Source organism: Sorex araneus, chromosome 1, assembly GCF_027595985.1.
Source record: "Sorex araneus isolate mSorAra2 chromosome 1, mSorAra2.pri, whole genome shotgun sequence".
NCBI classification, from domain to species: Eukaryota; Metazoa; Chordata; class Mammalia; order Eulipotyphla; family Soricidae; genus Sorex; species Sorex araneus.
Genome location: NC_073302.1, coordinates 318,917,174 through 318,933,051, shown reverse-complemented (window position 1 = coordinate 318,933,051; position 15,878 = coordinate 318,917,174). Strand labels below are relative to the sequence as shown.

Sequence of the window (15,878 nt, the reverse complement as noted above, 5' to 3'; positions counted from 1 at the left end):
CAGAGCAAAGCTTGGGTGGTAGGAGGGCACAGAGATTAAGAGGGCTGGCTCTAGCATCTAAAATACCCACCTTCAGTCTATCATTGGTCTTCTTAAAACTAACTTCTAACTTCTAATCCATAATACAGGGGTAACTGCAACTATCTCCTAGGATCACACAGTGATTAAATCGCATCTATTTAGTTTGGTATAATGCCTAACACAGTACACTGCCTGTTATGATAAGAATTCAAAAATAAGCATGCTTGGTATTACTCTCTCCAAAGAGAGATAAATGTTTTTGTTATTCAAAACTTTCCCCCCAAAACCTCTTATCAACTGTTTTCAACTTACACTCTATCCATGTCGTCCTCCTCACATCAGCAGTTAATTTTAATACAAATTCTCTCTGTATGCGCCCACTTTCAACCTTTTGCAGCTAACTAAAACCTCCACCCGGCCTTGAACCCCTCCTGCCTGGACATTACTCTGTTAATCATCATCAAAAAAAAATACATACATACACACACACACACACACACACACACACACACACATACACACACACACACACACCTCTAAATGCTGTCTTCTTTTCTGCCCTCCTTAGCCAACCTTCTAGAAAGTGCAGACTCTACAATGTCTGCTTCCACACATCCCACCGCATCACCCCCCCAGAAGAAGAACATTTCCTCCATGCTCAGAGACCCACACGATACTGGCAGTGGTCTCACAAGTCTTTCGAGTCATTTAATCTTGTAGATACTTCTTGGTCCTCCTAAGCCTCCTAAAACCATTGGCTCTTTACTGGCAGCTTCATGTTCCCCTCCCTGGGTTTCTCTCTCCTATTCATCAGCTCTAATGTCCTTTCACTCCTCAGTGGACAGCACTCCTCCACCTGCTCTTGAACTTAAGACTTTTCAACTATTACAAAATATCCTCAGTCTCATGGGCCCCAGAGTTTTGACTAACACACTAGACTGCCACCAACACTATCACCTTGCTTCACCCTAACCTCAACCTCAGATTCCAATCCCACATCCCTCTTCATATGCATCTGTGGGCATTTCAGAATCCACAAGGTCAAAACACACCTTGTGGTTTTTGACCAACCCAAGCCAGCAAATTGGCACCAGGTTTATTCCACCATCCAGGACCAAAATCCTGGATTAACCAAGACTTTTCCTTCTCCTCAGTAAAGTTTACAGGCAAAAATGACCAGCATGGCTGTTTGGAAAGGTGACTGGAGAGAAGGGTCTTTGCAAAGGAGCAGAACAACAGGCAAAACAGAATCTGCAGCGATGAGGCAGGGGTCTTCACAGAAGCCTGAGGATGTGCACACAGCCACCACGGGAGGTAAATGCAGGGTCAGCAAATACTTTCTTGGAGAACAGTGAGGGTTGGAAGATAGGTTGAGAGGTCTGTCCTAGTGATGAAGACCTCTGATGTGAAGTGGAATTTTCAGTGTACTGACTTCATTAATGCCTTCCTCTCTGAATAACTGAACAAGACCAGTCACAGAAATCTTGAGTTCTGCCCAACCCCTCAATGTGCCATGGATAGTGAGGCTAGGGGCTACTCCTTGTTCTGTGTTCAGAGATCACTCCTGGCAGAGTTCAGGGGATCTTATGGGGTGCCAGGAATCAAACCAGAGTAGACTGCAAGCAAGGCAACTGCATTACCTGCTGTACTCTATCTATATGGCTCCTGACCCCTTAGCTAACAACTGTTAGAAATGGGGTACCTGCCCAAACCTGGCCAACAAGATTTGTGAGAAGACTGATAGGGATTTATAAAAGCATTTGCCTCATTAGCAAAGGGGAGTTTCTTCTTCTGTGTGGTTGCAGTGCCTGAAAATGCTGCAGACGTCTGACCAGCAGTCTGAGAGGCTGCCCATTCACAGAAGAGGACAGAGCTACAAGCAGCAGAGAGAGACAGTGCTGGAGGCTCCTACACCCCATATGAAGTCTATCCTGACCCTGGGCCCTCCTTGGAATTGTCCAGTTTCCAAGATCAGACAGGACAGAGTGTATTCAGGGCGGTATGGCTGTACACTGTGTACTATTTCTTAGGACAGTGAGTGTCCCCATTGTTTATTTTAAAAATAGAAGGGCAATAGGGATGTCTGATTTAGGAAGCACAGAGTTAAATACAGTTAAACAGAGATGAGATAAATAAGGGAGTAAGGCATCGGTCTTGCACATAGCTGACCAATCTGATCCCTAGTATCACCTATGGTCCCCTAACCACCTCTAGGAGTGATCCCTGAGCATAGCAGAGTGCAGCCCAGACACCCCCAAGTTATATATATAAACAGATTTCCTACTGTAGAATTTCTCAGCATGCCAATAACATAGTTGTAAAGCTTCAAAAACTGAGTGTTTCAAAGTTACATGACCACCAAACTAACTTCATACCCTTTTGTTGTTTTCACTGCATATTTATTTTTAACTTTGGCTTATTGGATTTTTGTTTTGTCTTGTTTTGAGATCATGCCTGGCGATGCTAGTCGCTACTCCCAGTATGGTGCTCAAGAGACAGCCTCAGAGGTGCTTGGGAGACCCTGTGGTGTCAGGAAATAAACCCGGGACTCCAGCATACAAATCTTAGGTTCTAGCCTTTTGAACAATCTTACTAGTCCCTCTGCAGGGTATTTAATAGCATCTCCCACAACATACTATCTGGATCCCAGTTTAGAGTTTTACCTGAAGAGATGGAGAGTACATGACTGGTTATTGGGTCAAAGCACTCTGATGACAGTAACAGAGGCAGAGAAGATCTCTGGGATTCCAGAGGGAACAATGCCATTCTCTGAGGTTGTAGCAGATAGGTCTCAGTTCCATGCCAACTCCTCGTGGCTACCTGGAATGCTGTATTGCGAGGGATTCTGAGTCCAAATTCAGCAGAAAAAATAAAATCCTTCATACCAAATGGCAGAGCATTATCCTAAACAAGTATGACCTGCCATTAAGACATATAGAATATTGACAAATGTAAATAGTAGAATATGTAGAATATTTATAAATATAGGTTAACTATGTATTCCTTAAGACAGATCTCATTTTTTCCAGTTCTATCCCCAGAGAAGGTCAAGAAACTCTGATCAAACCAACACTGCCAGCTTCCCTCACATCCAGGATGAGTCACTTATTCCTTGGTGTCTGTGATTTTCAGTGCTGAAAACACAGGTTGGGAAAAGCAAACAGAGCAGGTGAAGTTCCAATAACTGGAGCTGGGGCTAGCTGTGATGCCAGGTTAGAATGCCCTGCTCTATATAACCACTCAGCATTATCCTAAACAAGTATGACCTGCCTTTAAGACACATAGAATATTTGCAAATGTAGGTTGTAGAATATGTAGAATATTTATTTCTTTTGTATTATTTTCTGAATTTACACTTTAAATTTTAAATTAAAAGTTCAATTTTTATTAAAAGCTCAACACTTAAATTAAAAGTTCATTTAATGCCTTCTTTAGGAACCTGAAGACATAGCTCAGCAGGAAAGCACTTGCATGTAGAGGCCCTGGATTTAATTTCCACCCACCCATCCCCATGGGGGAAATTTTAAATAAATAAAAATAACTCCAATATGCAAAATCTTTTTAAAATTTTTTAAATTTTGTTTTGGAGTCACACCTGGCAATGTTCAGGGCTTACTCCTAGCTCTGTGCTCAGGAATTACTTCTGGTGGTGCTGGAGGATCATATGGGATGCCAGGGATCAAACAGGGGTTGGCCACATACAAAGCAAGCATCTTACCTGCTGTACTCTGGTCTCCATTCTTTAAAAGTTCTTTTATTCATTTATTATTTTTTTGTCTTTTGGGGTCACCTGCTGTACTCTGGTTTCCATTCTTTAAAAGTTCTTTTATTTATTTATTTATTTATTGTCTTTTGGGGTCACACCTGGCAATGCACAGGGGTTACTCCTGGCTCTGCACTCAGGAATCACTCCTGGCGGTGCTCAAAGGACCATATGGAATGCTGGGAATCGAACCCGGGTCAGCCACATGCAAAGCAAATGCCCTACCCTCAGTGCTATTGCTCCAGTCCCTCCCTTCTTTAAAAGTTCTGTGGCCCTACCCAGTGGTGCTCAGGAGCTGACTCCATGCTCTGGTCTTGGTGACGTGAAGGACCATCCAGTATGAGAGAACCTGGGCCTCCCACATGCAAAGCATGCTCACCTCATCTAGCAATCTGGTCCTCAAAAGGCTTTTACAAAAACAAAAATGGTAATTTGTTTCAAAGTGCTCTCAAATTGTTTCAAACAACCCTGGATTTATTTTTCAGGGGAGCTTCCTGAGCACTGTTCAGGAGGCCTGGGGGCGGAGGGGAGCACTCCCAGCAATACTCAACAAACTGAGCCTGCGGAAGAGGGAGGCAGCTGGGAGGTCACTGCCATCATCCAAGGCAGACAGGAGGGTAACTGGAACCAGGAAGGAGACATGGTGAGGCTATGGATGGAAGCCAGACACTCAGGAGCTAAGAAGCCTGCCCCTGGGCTGCCTATGGGGAAGGAAGAGAAGGAGATGCGAGGAACTTGGAACTTGGGCTTCCAGAGTAAAGCATGCACTTGGGGTGGTGTTCCCGATACAGAAACAACTGAAGAGAGCTGGGGGAACTTGAAGGTGAACCCCAGGCGCCCTGGTTCCGAGGAGTAAGTCTCATCTGCAGTGCAGCGATGGTTACTGGTGGAGCACCAAAGGGTGACAACGCCTTAGGAGTGAGACCCTACACAGCAGCAGACCTCAGGAATAACCCAAACACAAATCTGGAAAGCCATGTCCAAATCTTCTAAAAGCTGAGTGAAGCAATGCAAAAATCAAATGGAACAAGGTAAAATTAACTGCCTCCGGAAAAACTGTCTCCAGAACACTTTAGCTGTTTATGTTTAACAAGAGGGCCAGCCTTGGTTTGCATAGGAGGAAGAGGGCTTATGGTGACTAGGCATGTAGATGTATGTGTGTGTGTGTCTGTGTATGTCTGTGTGTGTTTGCAAGATTATACATGAGAGAAAGTTTTAAGGCTCCATGAGAAAGCCTGTGTGCCAGCTAGAAAGAGGGAACATGGAGAAAAGGAAAGGAACGTTCTTCACAGAGAAAAACAGGCATAGGCTTCTATAGGAATGTAGGGGGAACCTTGAAAACAGCATGCCTTGGTGACAGAAACCAAACTCTCCACTCCCAGTTTCTTTAAAGCACATAATGTGGTTTTGGTTCAGCAGAAGGAAAAAAAAGGACCAAGAATTCCTGGACAGTCACCTTCGAGGGAGTGAGGCAATACTTAGCAGCCCAAGGAGAAACAGGCTTTCTCACAGGCCGTGGCTGACGACAGAGAAGCCCTCTTCAACGGCATGTGCAGGCACCACGAATGGAAAAACAGAAGTGTGTTCTTCATAAATAACGCACAGCCTGTGGACTCAAAAGATAGGGGGGCAGAGAGAGGCAGGCGCCGAGGAACCAGATGATCCGGCATGAGCAGACAAGCACACACACCTATAAAAATGTTAGTCACGGCTCTGAACACAAATGCTCAGACAGGTGGGGGAGAACTCCAGGAAAGACTACTGGTAAAGTTTCATCTTATTTTCTAACATCCTACACTAACATAGAAAGTTCGGCCAACAGATCCTTACTACTGGCCTCAACAACTTCCTGTGAGATTCCTCTTTCCCCCTTGGCCTTGGTGGTGCTTTAACTTGGAGCTACTATATGTATTTTTCCTTATCCAGACCATGGCTCTCTCAGGAAAGAAAATTCTAGACTGGCTAGCAAACCAGGCCTGGATGGTGCCTCCAGAAACTGACCAACATGGGTTGTCATAGCAACACAACCAGGACACCCCAAACATTCCTAACACAACCTCCCCAGGCAGCGCCTGAACGAAGGAGCCCACCAAAGTACAGACGAACTCACAATTCTTCTTGGAAAATGCCATGGAATTTGGAGAAACTCTGTAAGCACACACCCCAGGCCTAATGCAGGGTTTGAAAACCAGCAACGTGGATGCAAACCCACTGGGCATCTGCGAGCACCCCTGAGAAAAAGGGCTGCCTCTCTGCCCTCACCATGCCCCCCAAACCTAGCTGGGAAAGTCAACAGATAGTGAAGGATAAGGCGCATATGCTGCCCAAGCCCATGTGCTGTTGTGCCCACGAGGCCAAGCACATGTGGTGCCCGAACACATGTATCACCCGCATCTCCCCTCTTCAGATGTGTACTTTCATGCTTTCCTGTCTAATGCTGGGATGTGTGTAGGGGCTCTCTCCGCCCTTGGAGAAGCCCGAATTCTCTTGAGCACATTATTCTCCATTCTCCCCCACTTTCTTTTCCTCCTTCTCTTCAAAAATCTCTAAATAAAATCTGTTTTATTTAAAAAGAGAGAAAGAAAGGAAGAAAGAAAAAAAGAAAGAAAAGAGAGAGAGAAAGAAAGAAAGAAAGAAAGAAAGAAAGAAAGAAAGAAAGAAAGAAAGAAAGAAAGAAAGAAAGAAAGAAAAGAGAGAGAGAAAGAAAGAAAGAAAGAAAAGAGAGAGAGAAAGAAAGAAAGAAAGAAAGAAAGAAAGAAAGAAAGAAAGAAAGAAAGAAAGAAAGAAAGAAAGAAAGAAAGAAAAGAGAGAGAGAAAGAAAGAAAGAAAGAGAGAGAGAGAGAGAAAGAAAGAAAGAAAGAAAGAAAGAAAGAAAGAAAGAAAGAAAGAAAGAAAGAAAGAAAGAAAGAAAGAAAGAAAGAAAGAAAGAAAGAAAGAAAGGGAGTGAGGGAGGGAGGGAGGAAGGGAAAGAAAGAAAGAAAGAAAGAAAGAAAGAAAGAAAGAAAGAAAGAAAGAAAGAAAGAAAGAAAGAAAGAAAGAAAGAAAGAAAGAAAGAAAGAAAGAGAAAGAAATTAAGAAGGTGAAGGATAAGAATATAAGCACCACAGGGTCTCATGGGCACCTAGCTGGAAATAGTCCCTGAAAACTGCTGGGTGTGACCCCCAAATAAAGCCTAATAATAATAATAACAACAACAACAGCAAACAAGTTTCAGGTTTGCAATTTTTCTTTCAAAAGCAAAATCTAAATGTTTCTTAAACCCATAAGTGTGTATGCCGGTTTTTCTGAGAGTCTCCCCCAGACACAATTCACTTTCTGAAGCCTGGATCCGGAGGCCTGAACTTGCTGAATAACCTTTTTAACACAATTGTGTGCCCCACTCCAGGCACTCAGACATTTTCAGGAAACTAGGGCACTTCCTGCCTCTAAATTCAGTGGCTGGGAAATGAAACCGAAGTTATTTTTCAGAAGGCGGCATTTAATTACTAAGGAGGCATTTAATTACTAAGGTGATCCCAGAGCATGCACCCCAAACAAAAGCATCTGAAGATGAAAGAATTAGAAATTAACCACTGAGGCCAGAGACACAGTAGTGTATCAGGCGCTAGCCTGCTCATAGCTGACCCAAGTTCAATCCCCAGCATCCTGGGCCCTGCTGGAGTAATCTTTGAGTGCAGAGCTAGGAGTAAATCCTGAGCATCACCGAGTGTGGCGCAAAAACAGAAGGGAAAAAAAAGAAACAAGGGATATTAACCTCCAGAAATGATGAAAATTCAAGTTCCCTAGAACTGACAGATTGGAAGAAACTTCAGTCTTAACATCTGTGAATAAACAGTGGGACGCTCTGTCTTGGAGCTGAAATTTTTGCTTAAAGAGAAGGTTAGGAGGCTAGAGAGGCAGTGCAGGAACTAAGACAACATGCCAAGCCCCCGATCCAGGTTCAATCTCCAACATGGCCTATGGTCTCAGAGCACGGTCAGGGGTCCCAGGTGATCATTGGCTGGTGGGTGTATTTTTCACACAGAAAAAACAAATAATAGACTGTAAAACACTCAAAATAATTCATGAGCTTATAATTATTAATGTCAATACCAGAGCGATAAGAGAGCAGGCGGGGCACTTGCCTAGCATGTAGCCAACCAGGGTTCCATTCCCGGCATCCCGTACGGCCCCATTCAGTACCACCAGGAGTGATTCCTGCATGCAGAGCCAGGAGTAATCTGAGCATGGTGGAGTGTGGCCCACGCAACAACAACAACTAAATGTAATGTTAAAGAAAAATCTCACTCTTGAATTTGTCTCTATTCACACAGCTTCCTTTTTATCAAATCCCAAATGTTTTGGAGCACAGTGCTTGTTTTTATTGTTTCTGTTCAAGTTTTGAAACTACATGTTGCTTCCTTTAAACAGAATTTCCAAATTCACTTATATGGGTTCTTCATTTCTTAAGAAGGATGAGCTGGTGATTAGCTTTTGTTGGCTCTAGACTTAAGTGTGCCTCTTTCTCCTTTGAAGTCTCTATTCATATACAGTTTCCATATCATGTTTACTAACCTGAATACTCCCTTTGCAATATACAAACAGCAAATATACATATATGTAAATAATCTTAATTTTATGACTATCACTGTTTATATATCAAATAATCACAGGTATCAATTTCTTTTTTAATGCATGTCTATATTTATCACTGTATAATGACTATCTAAAAGAATAAACTATTAAAATTGAGGTCAGAGAAATAGTACAGAGGGTGAGGCACTTTGCGTTGCATGCGGCTAACCTGGATTCTATCCCCAGCACCACATATAGGTCCCCAGAGCCCACCATCAGTGATCCCTGAACACAGAGACAGGAGTAAGCCCTGAGCACCACTGAGTGTGGCCCAGAAAACAAAAAAGAATAAAAGCAAGAAGGAATCTAAAAGGATAAGCTATTAACATGACTGCCAATAGACAAGGGAGAATTTTTTTCACTCTATTTTTAATATTTTTTTGAAAATCGTGACTGTTTTTAATTTTATAAGCTAAAAAATTAAATATAGAAAATGTTCATAGTTTAAGTTTGAAGTAAAATAATTGTGCACTACCAGTAAAGTCACTGTCATCCCGTTGCTCATTGATTTGTTCAAGCGGGCACCAGTAACGTCTCTCATTGAGAGACTTATTGTTACTGTTTTTGGCATATCCGGGTAGCTTGCCAGGCTCTGCCACGTTGGGCTCGATACTCTCAGTAGCTTGCCGGGCTCTCCAAGAGGGGCAGAGGAATCGAACTCGGTTGGCCTCATGAAAGGCAAATGCCCAACCGTTGTGCTATCGCTTCAGCCCTCAGATTCTTTAATTTAATGGGTTTTCAAAAAGCCATCTTCCTCAAAAATATTCTTTCCTCTATGCAGTTAGAAGGCCAACAAATATTCTGAAGATGCTACACGTACCACGTAGTTACTATTAAGTCATTATAGATTAGTTTAAGCACGTTAACATAAAAAAGGAAGAACACAAAGAGGATGTGTACGGTCCAATCCTTTTTCCTTCAAGTAACTAAATGAAGTGTGTTTTACTCAAAGAACATTTGTTATTCATAAAAAAGACTCATTTAGGAATTCTAGAAGTCCTAGCAAGGCCACTGGAGCTAGAGACTGCTGTGTGAATTCACTGTGTCTTTATACACATCTGCCCTGAGAGACTGTTTTCTCTGTCAGTCTAATCTCCTCTGCCTGAGAGGGCAGGGACAGGGCATATCTTTTTCATCTCAGAATCTTCCTGCCCTGCCAAATATTGCCAAAGCACTTACAGAAAGCAATCACTGGGGCTCTTGATGACACCTACTGCAAGGGCCCAGCCCTTCTCTAGGAAACTGTGGTTGGAATTGTAAATCCCAAAATGTCCACCAGACACTACATTTGCTTTCAGCCTCAACAATATAATCCATTCATTCAGGCAAAAATCTATCTATTGAGAAACTCCTACGTGGCTGGCACTAGCAAACAGACCAAAAAAAATTAATATTATTATCTAACAAGATTAAATAACAGTTAACAGTAAAAGCCTATTTACTGTAGATTTGATAAGCTTCTTGAAATTTTCTAACTACCTAAACTTTGAAGTGTTTTCTTTTCAAAAAAAAAAAAAAAATTCAGGGGCTGGAGCGATAGCACAGCAGGTAGGACGTTTGCCTTGCATGTGGCCAACCCAGGTTTGATTCCCAGCATCTCATATGGTCCCCTGAGCACCACCAGAAGTGATTCCTGAGTGCATAAACCAGGAGTAACCCCTGTGCATCACTGGGTATGACCCAAAAAGCAAAACAAAAAAAAATTGTCTTCGAAAGACAGACACACTTGTTTCCCCTATGTTGCTAAGCAGCTGTGAGCACTTGGATCAGTTCTCCAATCCCCAAAAATAAATTTCTTATTTATTTTTGAACTTACTGGACACCAAGCAAGAAGTAATTGACAGTGAAATTACTATAATTGACAGAATAATTAAAGCAAACTATTCTCGGGGCCGGGAGAGAACGCAAAGGCCTGGAGTGCGTTCTATGAGTGCAGGAGGGGTGGGTGCACTTTGGAGTGCTGAGGTTTTCTGAACTATGGGTTGACTCTTGCCGTCTCTCTCCTACTGCTGCCTTGGTCGGATCATGTATGAGGGTGGAGTCAACTAGTGATAGCCAGTGAAGTCGAGGCTTTCTGGTGCGGGTGAGTTAACTGCAGATCCAAACTGCACTCTTGACCTAAGAACAGACTCTGAACAGACAGCTCAGCAAAGTCAGGCTAAAGGGCTGCAGCCACAGCAGACAGCTCTGGGCTGATGACAGGCAACAAAGTCCAGGTTCTCTAAGGCGCGGCACAGATACTGTCAAGATTAGTCTGGGCCTTCCTGACCTTCCTCAGTGACTTCTCAGTCCTCTCTCTGAGCATACGTCACTCAGCCATCCCACTGGACAGTCTTTTTAGTAGAGAGGAGAATTATTCCTACTACTTTAATCACTAGTGAGGCCCATCTAAGTAAAATCCAAACCTTGAGACCAGAGATGCCCTAAAGATCCACCATCCATTAGAGGAAGCACGCACTGTTTGGAGCCACAGATGAACATCATTTTTTTTTTCTCTTCTTCTTTTTTTTTTTTTTTTTGAATAGCAGTGAAAGGTGCAGAGGGAAGTAATGAGATGCTGAGATCCAACTCTGGGGATTGCACATTCTCAACTTAACGCTATCTCCCCTACCTCCCTCACTTATCTCCAGGTGCAAGTTAACCAAAAGTACCAGTAGTCATGAATATTGAGTATAGCTAGTAAGTCACACTGCATAGCCTGCAAAGCATCTAGAAAGCCTTGACATGAAGCCACTTTTCCCCTTTTACCTTAAGCTTCGCTACTTTAACAGGGTTTGAACTTTTCCCCCTCTGGAGAAGGAAGTCACAGAGAAAATGAGGAAGGGAAAAATAGAAAGATAGACAGTCAGTCAATCAGGGTTGAATATGTCCAGCATGCACCAGAATTTAAAAAAAAAAAAATTCTAGGAATGAAAGAGGATTTTTTTTCATCAAGCTGGATCAAAATTTCTGTAGTAAAATTGTTGCTGTGATCCTGAGGCACCATTTGGTTTACTACTAAACAGCCTCCTCCGCCACATATGTTAAATGACCCATGTGGTCCAGCTCCTGCCCCCACAGAACTGACAGATACTTTATACTACACCACATGCTTATTTATGCTTCCATTCACAAAGGAGGAAGCATTTTTTTAAGTTACAACATAAATTATCGGGCATGCAGCATGCAGGCTAAAGGCTTGAGAGTATACCACTCCTATTAAAATATAGAACTTGATGTGAACAAGACGCAATTCCAAGGAACATCTTAGAATATAAATTCCCTGATGTATTTAATTTCTTAGTTAAGGCAATTAGAAGAACCCAGGTTCAAGAAGAATGACCAAGCATCTACTTTTCTTCGATTATGCATCACTGATTTTATCCCCCGAAATCTTCAGGGAGTTTGGGATTACAGATGCCACTTCACTTTGTCACCTTTGATATATCCTTACTTTTCTAATTCCTGGACTAAACCATCTTTCTCTGATGTTAATTCCAGTCCTATAAACAGAGAGGTGCAGGTAAAGTGAAAGGTTTGAGGAAATTGTTTCCTGCAAGTCAAGTGGTTTCCCAAACGTGAGTGTTGGGACACTCAAGATTTGGCCCGGAAGCCTATGTCTCCGACACTCACCCCTGCCTCACCTCACCTCTCCATCTAAAAATCAGCCTCTCTTACAAGACTCTTAATCATTATTTTGCTAAAAAAAAAATGCAATAATATATTTTTAATCCCTAAGCAGGGTTTGTATGTAACCTATGGATTGAACCCCAACTTCCAGAGCAGCACAGACTTGTTAAAAAATATTGCACAAATATACACTGATTTGTCTTACTAGAATGTCTTCAGAGAGACGAATGCAAATTCTTTAAATGCTCAGTACTCAGTACTCATTCTTTAAAAACTAATTTTCTACTTGCAACAAAATTGCAAATACAATTTTACAAGAAACTCCTAGTCTTTCATATGCTGAGGGGGCCTGACCACCTTGTCACAAGCCTCTGGCCTACAGGGCCTTTGGAACTGCTGAGATTCAGCACAGGGTCGTTTGGGTGAAGAGTGTGATACTTTAAGCAGATCATGTCGTAAGCAAATACAAATCCCAGGGCAGTAATGATCACTAACAGATATTCTCAGGTCTGCTCTCCAGGCCATCTCCCTCATCCCGAAAGGGCCTGGGCAGTTTCAATTTGCTGATAAACTGGGTCCAATCCGTGAGTCTCCAGCTGTGATTCAAGTTTCACTTAAAGGGTTTTGAGAGCACACTGGCAGAGATAAAGCGAGTTGGCACCAAGAGCTGAGCGCCTCTGAAAAGCAGCTGTAGCCACCACCCTCATGCACACGGGGCGCCTTTGGGCGCAAATGACAGTGATTTCTGACATCCCCTTCCTAACCCCACCAGCTAACCAGAGCTGCACGTCAACATGGTGGAAGACAAGTCCACCCATGGTGGAAGGCTCCAGAGGGGGGAAAATTTTTTTTTATATATAGTGGAGACCAGCTCGGTGTGATGCCTGGTGGGGAAGGGGGTGGGGTGAGGGGGGTACGGCCGAAGGCAAGTTCACCTCTCTGGGCCCGAGTTTCCTCCTTTCCTCCTCTGGCCGCGGACAGAAAGTTACCTCCCTCCGAGAACGTTTAGAAGCTACTATAAAGGGACCAAAAGCGAGCGCGGCGGTGCTCCCGGCTGAGCATCCCCGAAGACTTGGAATATTTTTCAGCAGCCCAGACTTAGGGGAGTCGACCGGCCAGGTTGGGTCTGAGGCTGGCTGCTGGCGGAGCAATGCACGCGCCGGTGGGCAAAAGCCCTGCACTGCCCCGCACGCGCCTTGGGGGTCCGAGGGCGCCCCCCTCGCTTCTCCCCTGCCCGACGAGGGCCAACCCCCAGCCGCGTCTCCGAGGAGTCCGCGGGGGGCCCGCGAGGACCGGCCGCTGCTGCCCGCGGCTGCCGGAAGCCGGCGGGTCGGGCCGAGGCCGCGGGCGCGCGGGGCGCCCCGGCTCCGGTACTCACCGTCTCGGGGCTGCGGGCGCCCGGCGCCAGCCTTCGCCAGGCGGCGGCGAAGTTGGGCGGCGGGGCTCGCGGTCTCCGGTAGAAGAGCGCCAGGGCGGCCCCCAGCATGAAGGCGACCGCGGCGCAGAGCAGGTAGACGCCGAGCAGCAGCGGGACGGAGCTCGGCCGCGCGCCGCCCGCCGCCTGCCAGCAGGAGGGCAGCCACAGGACGGCGAGCGCCGCCGCCACCGCGGGCATCCACCAGCCCGCACCGCCAGGGCCCCGCGGGCTCGCCGCGGCCTCGTCGGCTCCCGCCCGCCGCCGGCCGCCTGGGTCCCGGGCGCCGCTGCTGTCGGTGGGCTCGGGCTGCATGCTGCTGCCGGGGCCGCTAAGGACAGGCACATCTCCCGGCCCGCGCTCCCTCGGCGCTGCCCTGGACTGTGGCCTCGGCGCGGCGCCTCCTCCTCCTCCTCCTCGCGCCGCTCCCGCCGCCGCCGCTCGGGAGGCAGGGGGGGTCCGCGCTCATGCCCTCGCCGGCGGCCCTCCGAGGGAAACGGCTCCAACGGACGCCGCCGCGCCCAGGTAGCCCGGCCGGGCAGGGGCTGGAGCTAGCCGAGCCCCGGGGCTGGGCGCCGGCGGGGGCGGCCCCGAGCGAGAGTCGGGCGGGGGCGCGGAGAGCCGCGGCCCGCTGAGTGACAGCTGGGACGTGCCCGCCCGGCCCGCGCTGCCCACCCGCCGTGCCATGCCGCGGGCCGGAAGGCGGTGGGGGGGGGGGAGGTCGGGGCCCCTCTGCACACCCCGCACCCCCAGATCGAGCCCCGATCTGCTCTCGCCTGCGCTCCCCCACGGCCCCACCTCCAGCCTACCGTCCGAGCTTGGAAATTTTTGCCGCAGGTGGGCAAGTCCCCAGACGATCAGCCTGGAGAGTCACAGAATCATCTGTGATTCTCAAGCTAAGGGTGATCCTTTCACCCCCCCCCGCCCCGCTCTGTGTTTTAATCTCGAATTCGAGGATTTCCCTTACCGCCCCCTGATTTTCACCCCCGATTTAAATGGACTGTTGGGACCAGGCTCACTTTTTTTTTTTTTTAACACTGTTGCCTCCTCCCCTCCCCCAGCCAACCTTCTCCTTCAGTCCGGCCGCCCCAGGGAAGGATAGCAGTGGAGGAGTAAGGGAAACCTGCTGGTCTGCTTTGGGCAAGTCCCCAGACGATCTGCCTGGAGGGTGCCTCAGCTGCCGTAATCACGCTGGCACCGACTCCTCGTATTTTTGTTGCCAGCGATCCAGGACAAATGTTCTTACCCACGCAAATGAAAGTGGTCCAAATAATTTTTGGAGTACATATTTTTCGTCTTCTATCTTGGTCCCAGCCTTAACATCCAGCTGATGTTTACTGAGATATCAGTATGCTGATAAACCCCTTTTAATTACTGCTAAGATCAATAAAACAGCAGATGTATATTCAGTGGATAAAGAAATTCTAAAGAAATTGGGTTTTTTTTAAAGGGGGGTTGTGGAGGGAAATCAGTGTAGAAAGGGGAAAGAGGTAAATAGGTAAAAGGAGTGAGAAACAAAGAATATGGGTAACGTTTAAAAGTGGAATTCCAGGAACATATAATAATAAACATTAAAATATACTCAACTACTGTGACTGTTTTTATATGAAACCATTCCATCCATGAACTTTTATTACTGTAATTTCAAGAGGAACAAATAGAGCAGGTATACAAAATATACTAAAATAATTGAGGAATATTTCCTCTTTTAAAACAAAGTATTATCCAAAAGAATACTCATTCAAAAGAAATTTCTGGTATCCATATAGCACATATATGACCCACCTGTGTGTTCATACCTTCATTATAATTTCCCTGGAATGGGCAAAGTTTTTGAGTGGGAGATGAAGTTTTAAAAATTATCCCTGATGTCTGAGAGTATACAAATCAAATTTTTTGTGTATACAGTAACAGATATGATGAATCCATATAAGTGTTCACAGTTGTTTTTTAGGTGCTTTGTTTTTAACGTTAATCAGTATTCATGAGACCATTTTAGTCAGTTTTGGGCCACCACCTGGTGGTGCTCAGGGGCTATTCCTGACTCTGGACCTAGTGACCTAGTGGTCATTCCTGCGGGTTCTCAGGGGACCATACATGGTGCCAAGATCTGGAAAAGGCCAAAAGCTTTAAGCCCTGGACTATCCCTCCTGCCATGTACAGTTTATTCTTACATTTTATAAGTCAAAGAAAAGGAGATAGCGAGAACCTTTTTGACAGATAATGACTTTTGTGTGCTTAGGTGAAAACATCAAAAGAAGTTATCTTCTTGATTTTGTCTCTTCTTTTTCATTAAAAAAAGAGTGTAACTGATTTCTCTTCTAAAAGATCTATTCATACTCATTTCACTGTGTTCCTCCAGTTATACCCTACAAATCCAGGTTTTTTTAAAAAAAAATAAAGCTTGTTATCATCAACAATCATATCTGTATTTTTTTAAATCATTTATATGATAGG

General features: G+C 45.3%; 1 protein-coding gene across 1 annotated transcript in view; it reads right to left on the bottom strand.

Annotated features, from left to right (window-relative positions):
- SNX25 (sorting nexin 25) overlaps positions 1 to 14,115 on the bottom strand; it is a 125,272-nt gene extending 111,157 nt beyond the window's left edge. Inside the window, exon 1 of the mRNA XM_055146752.1 lies at positions 13,386 to 14,115. Coding sequence (XP_055002727.1) covers positions 13,386 to 13,736 — 351 coding nt within the window. The 5' untranslated portion in view covers positions 13,737 to 14,115. The remainder of the gene's footprint in view (positions 1 to 13,385) is intronic.
- Between the last annotated feature and the right edge of the window lie 1,763 nt (positions 14,116 to 15,878).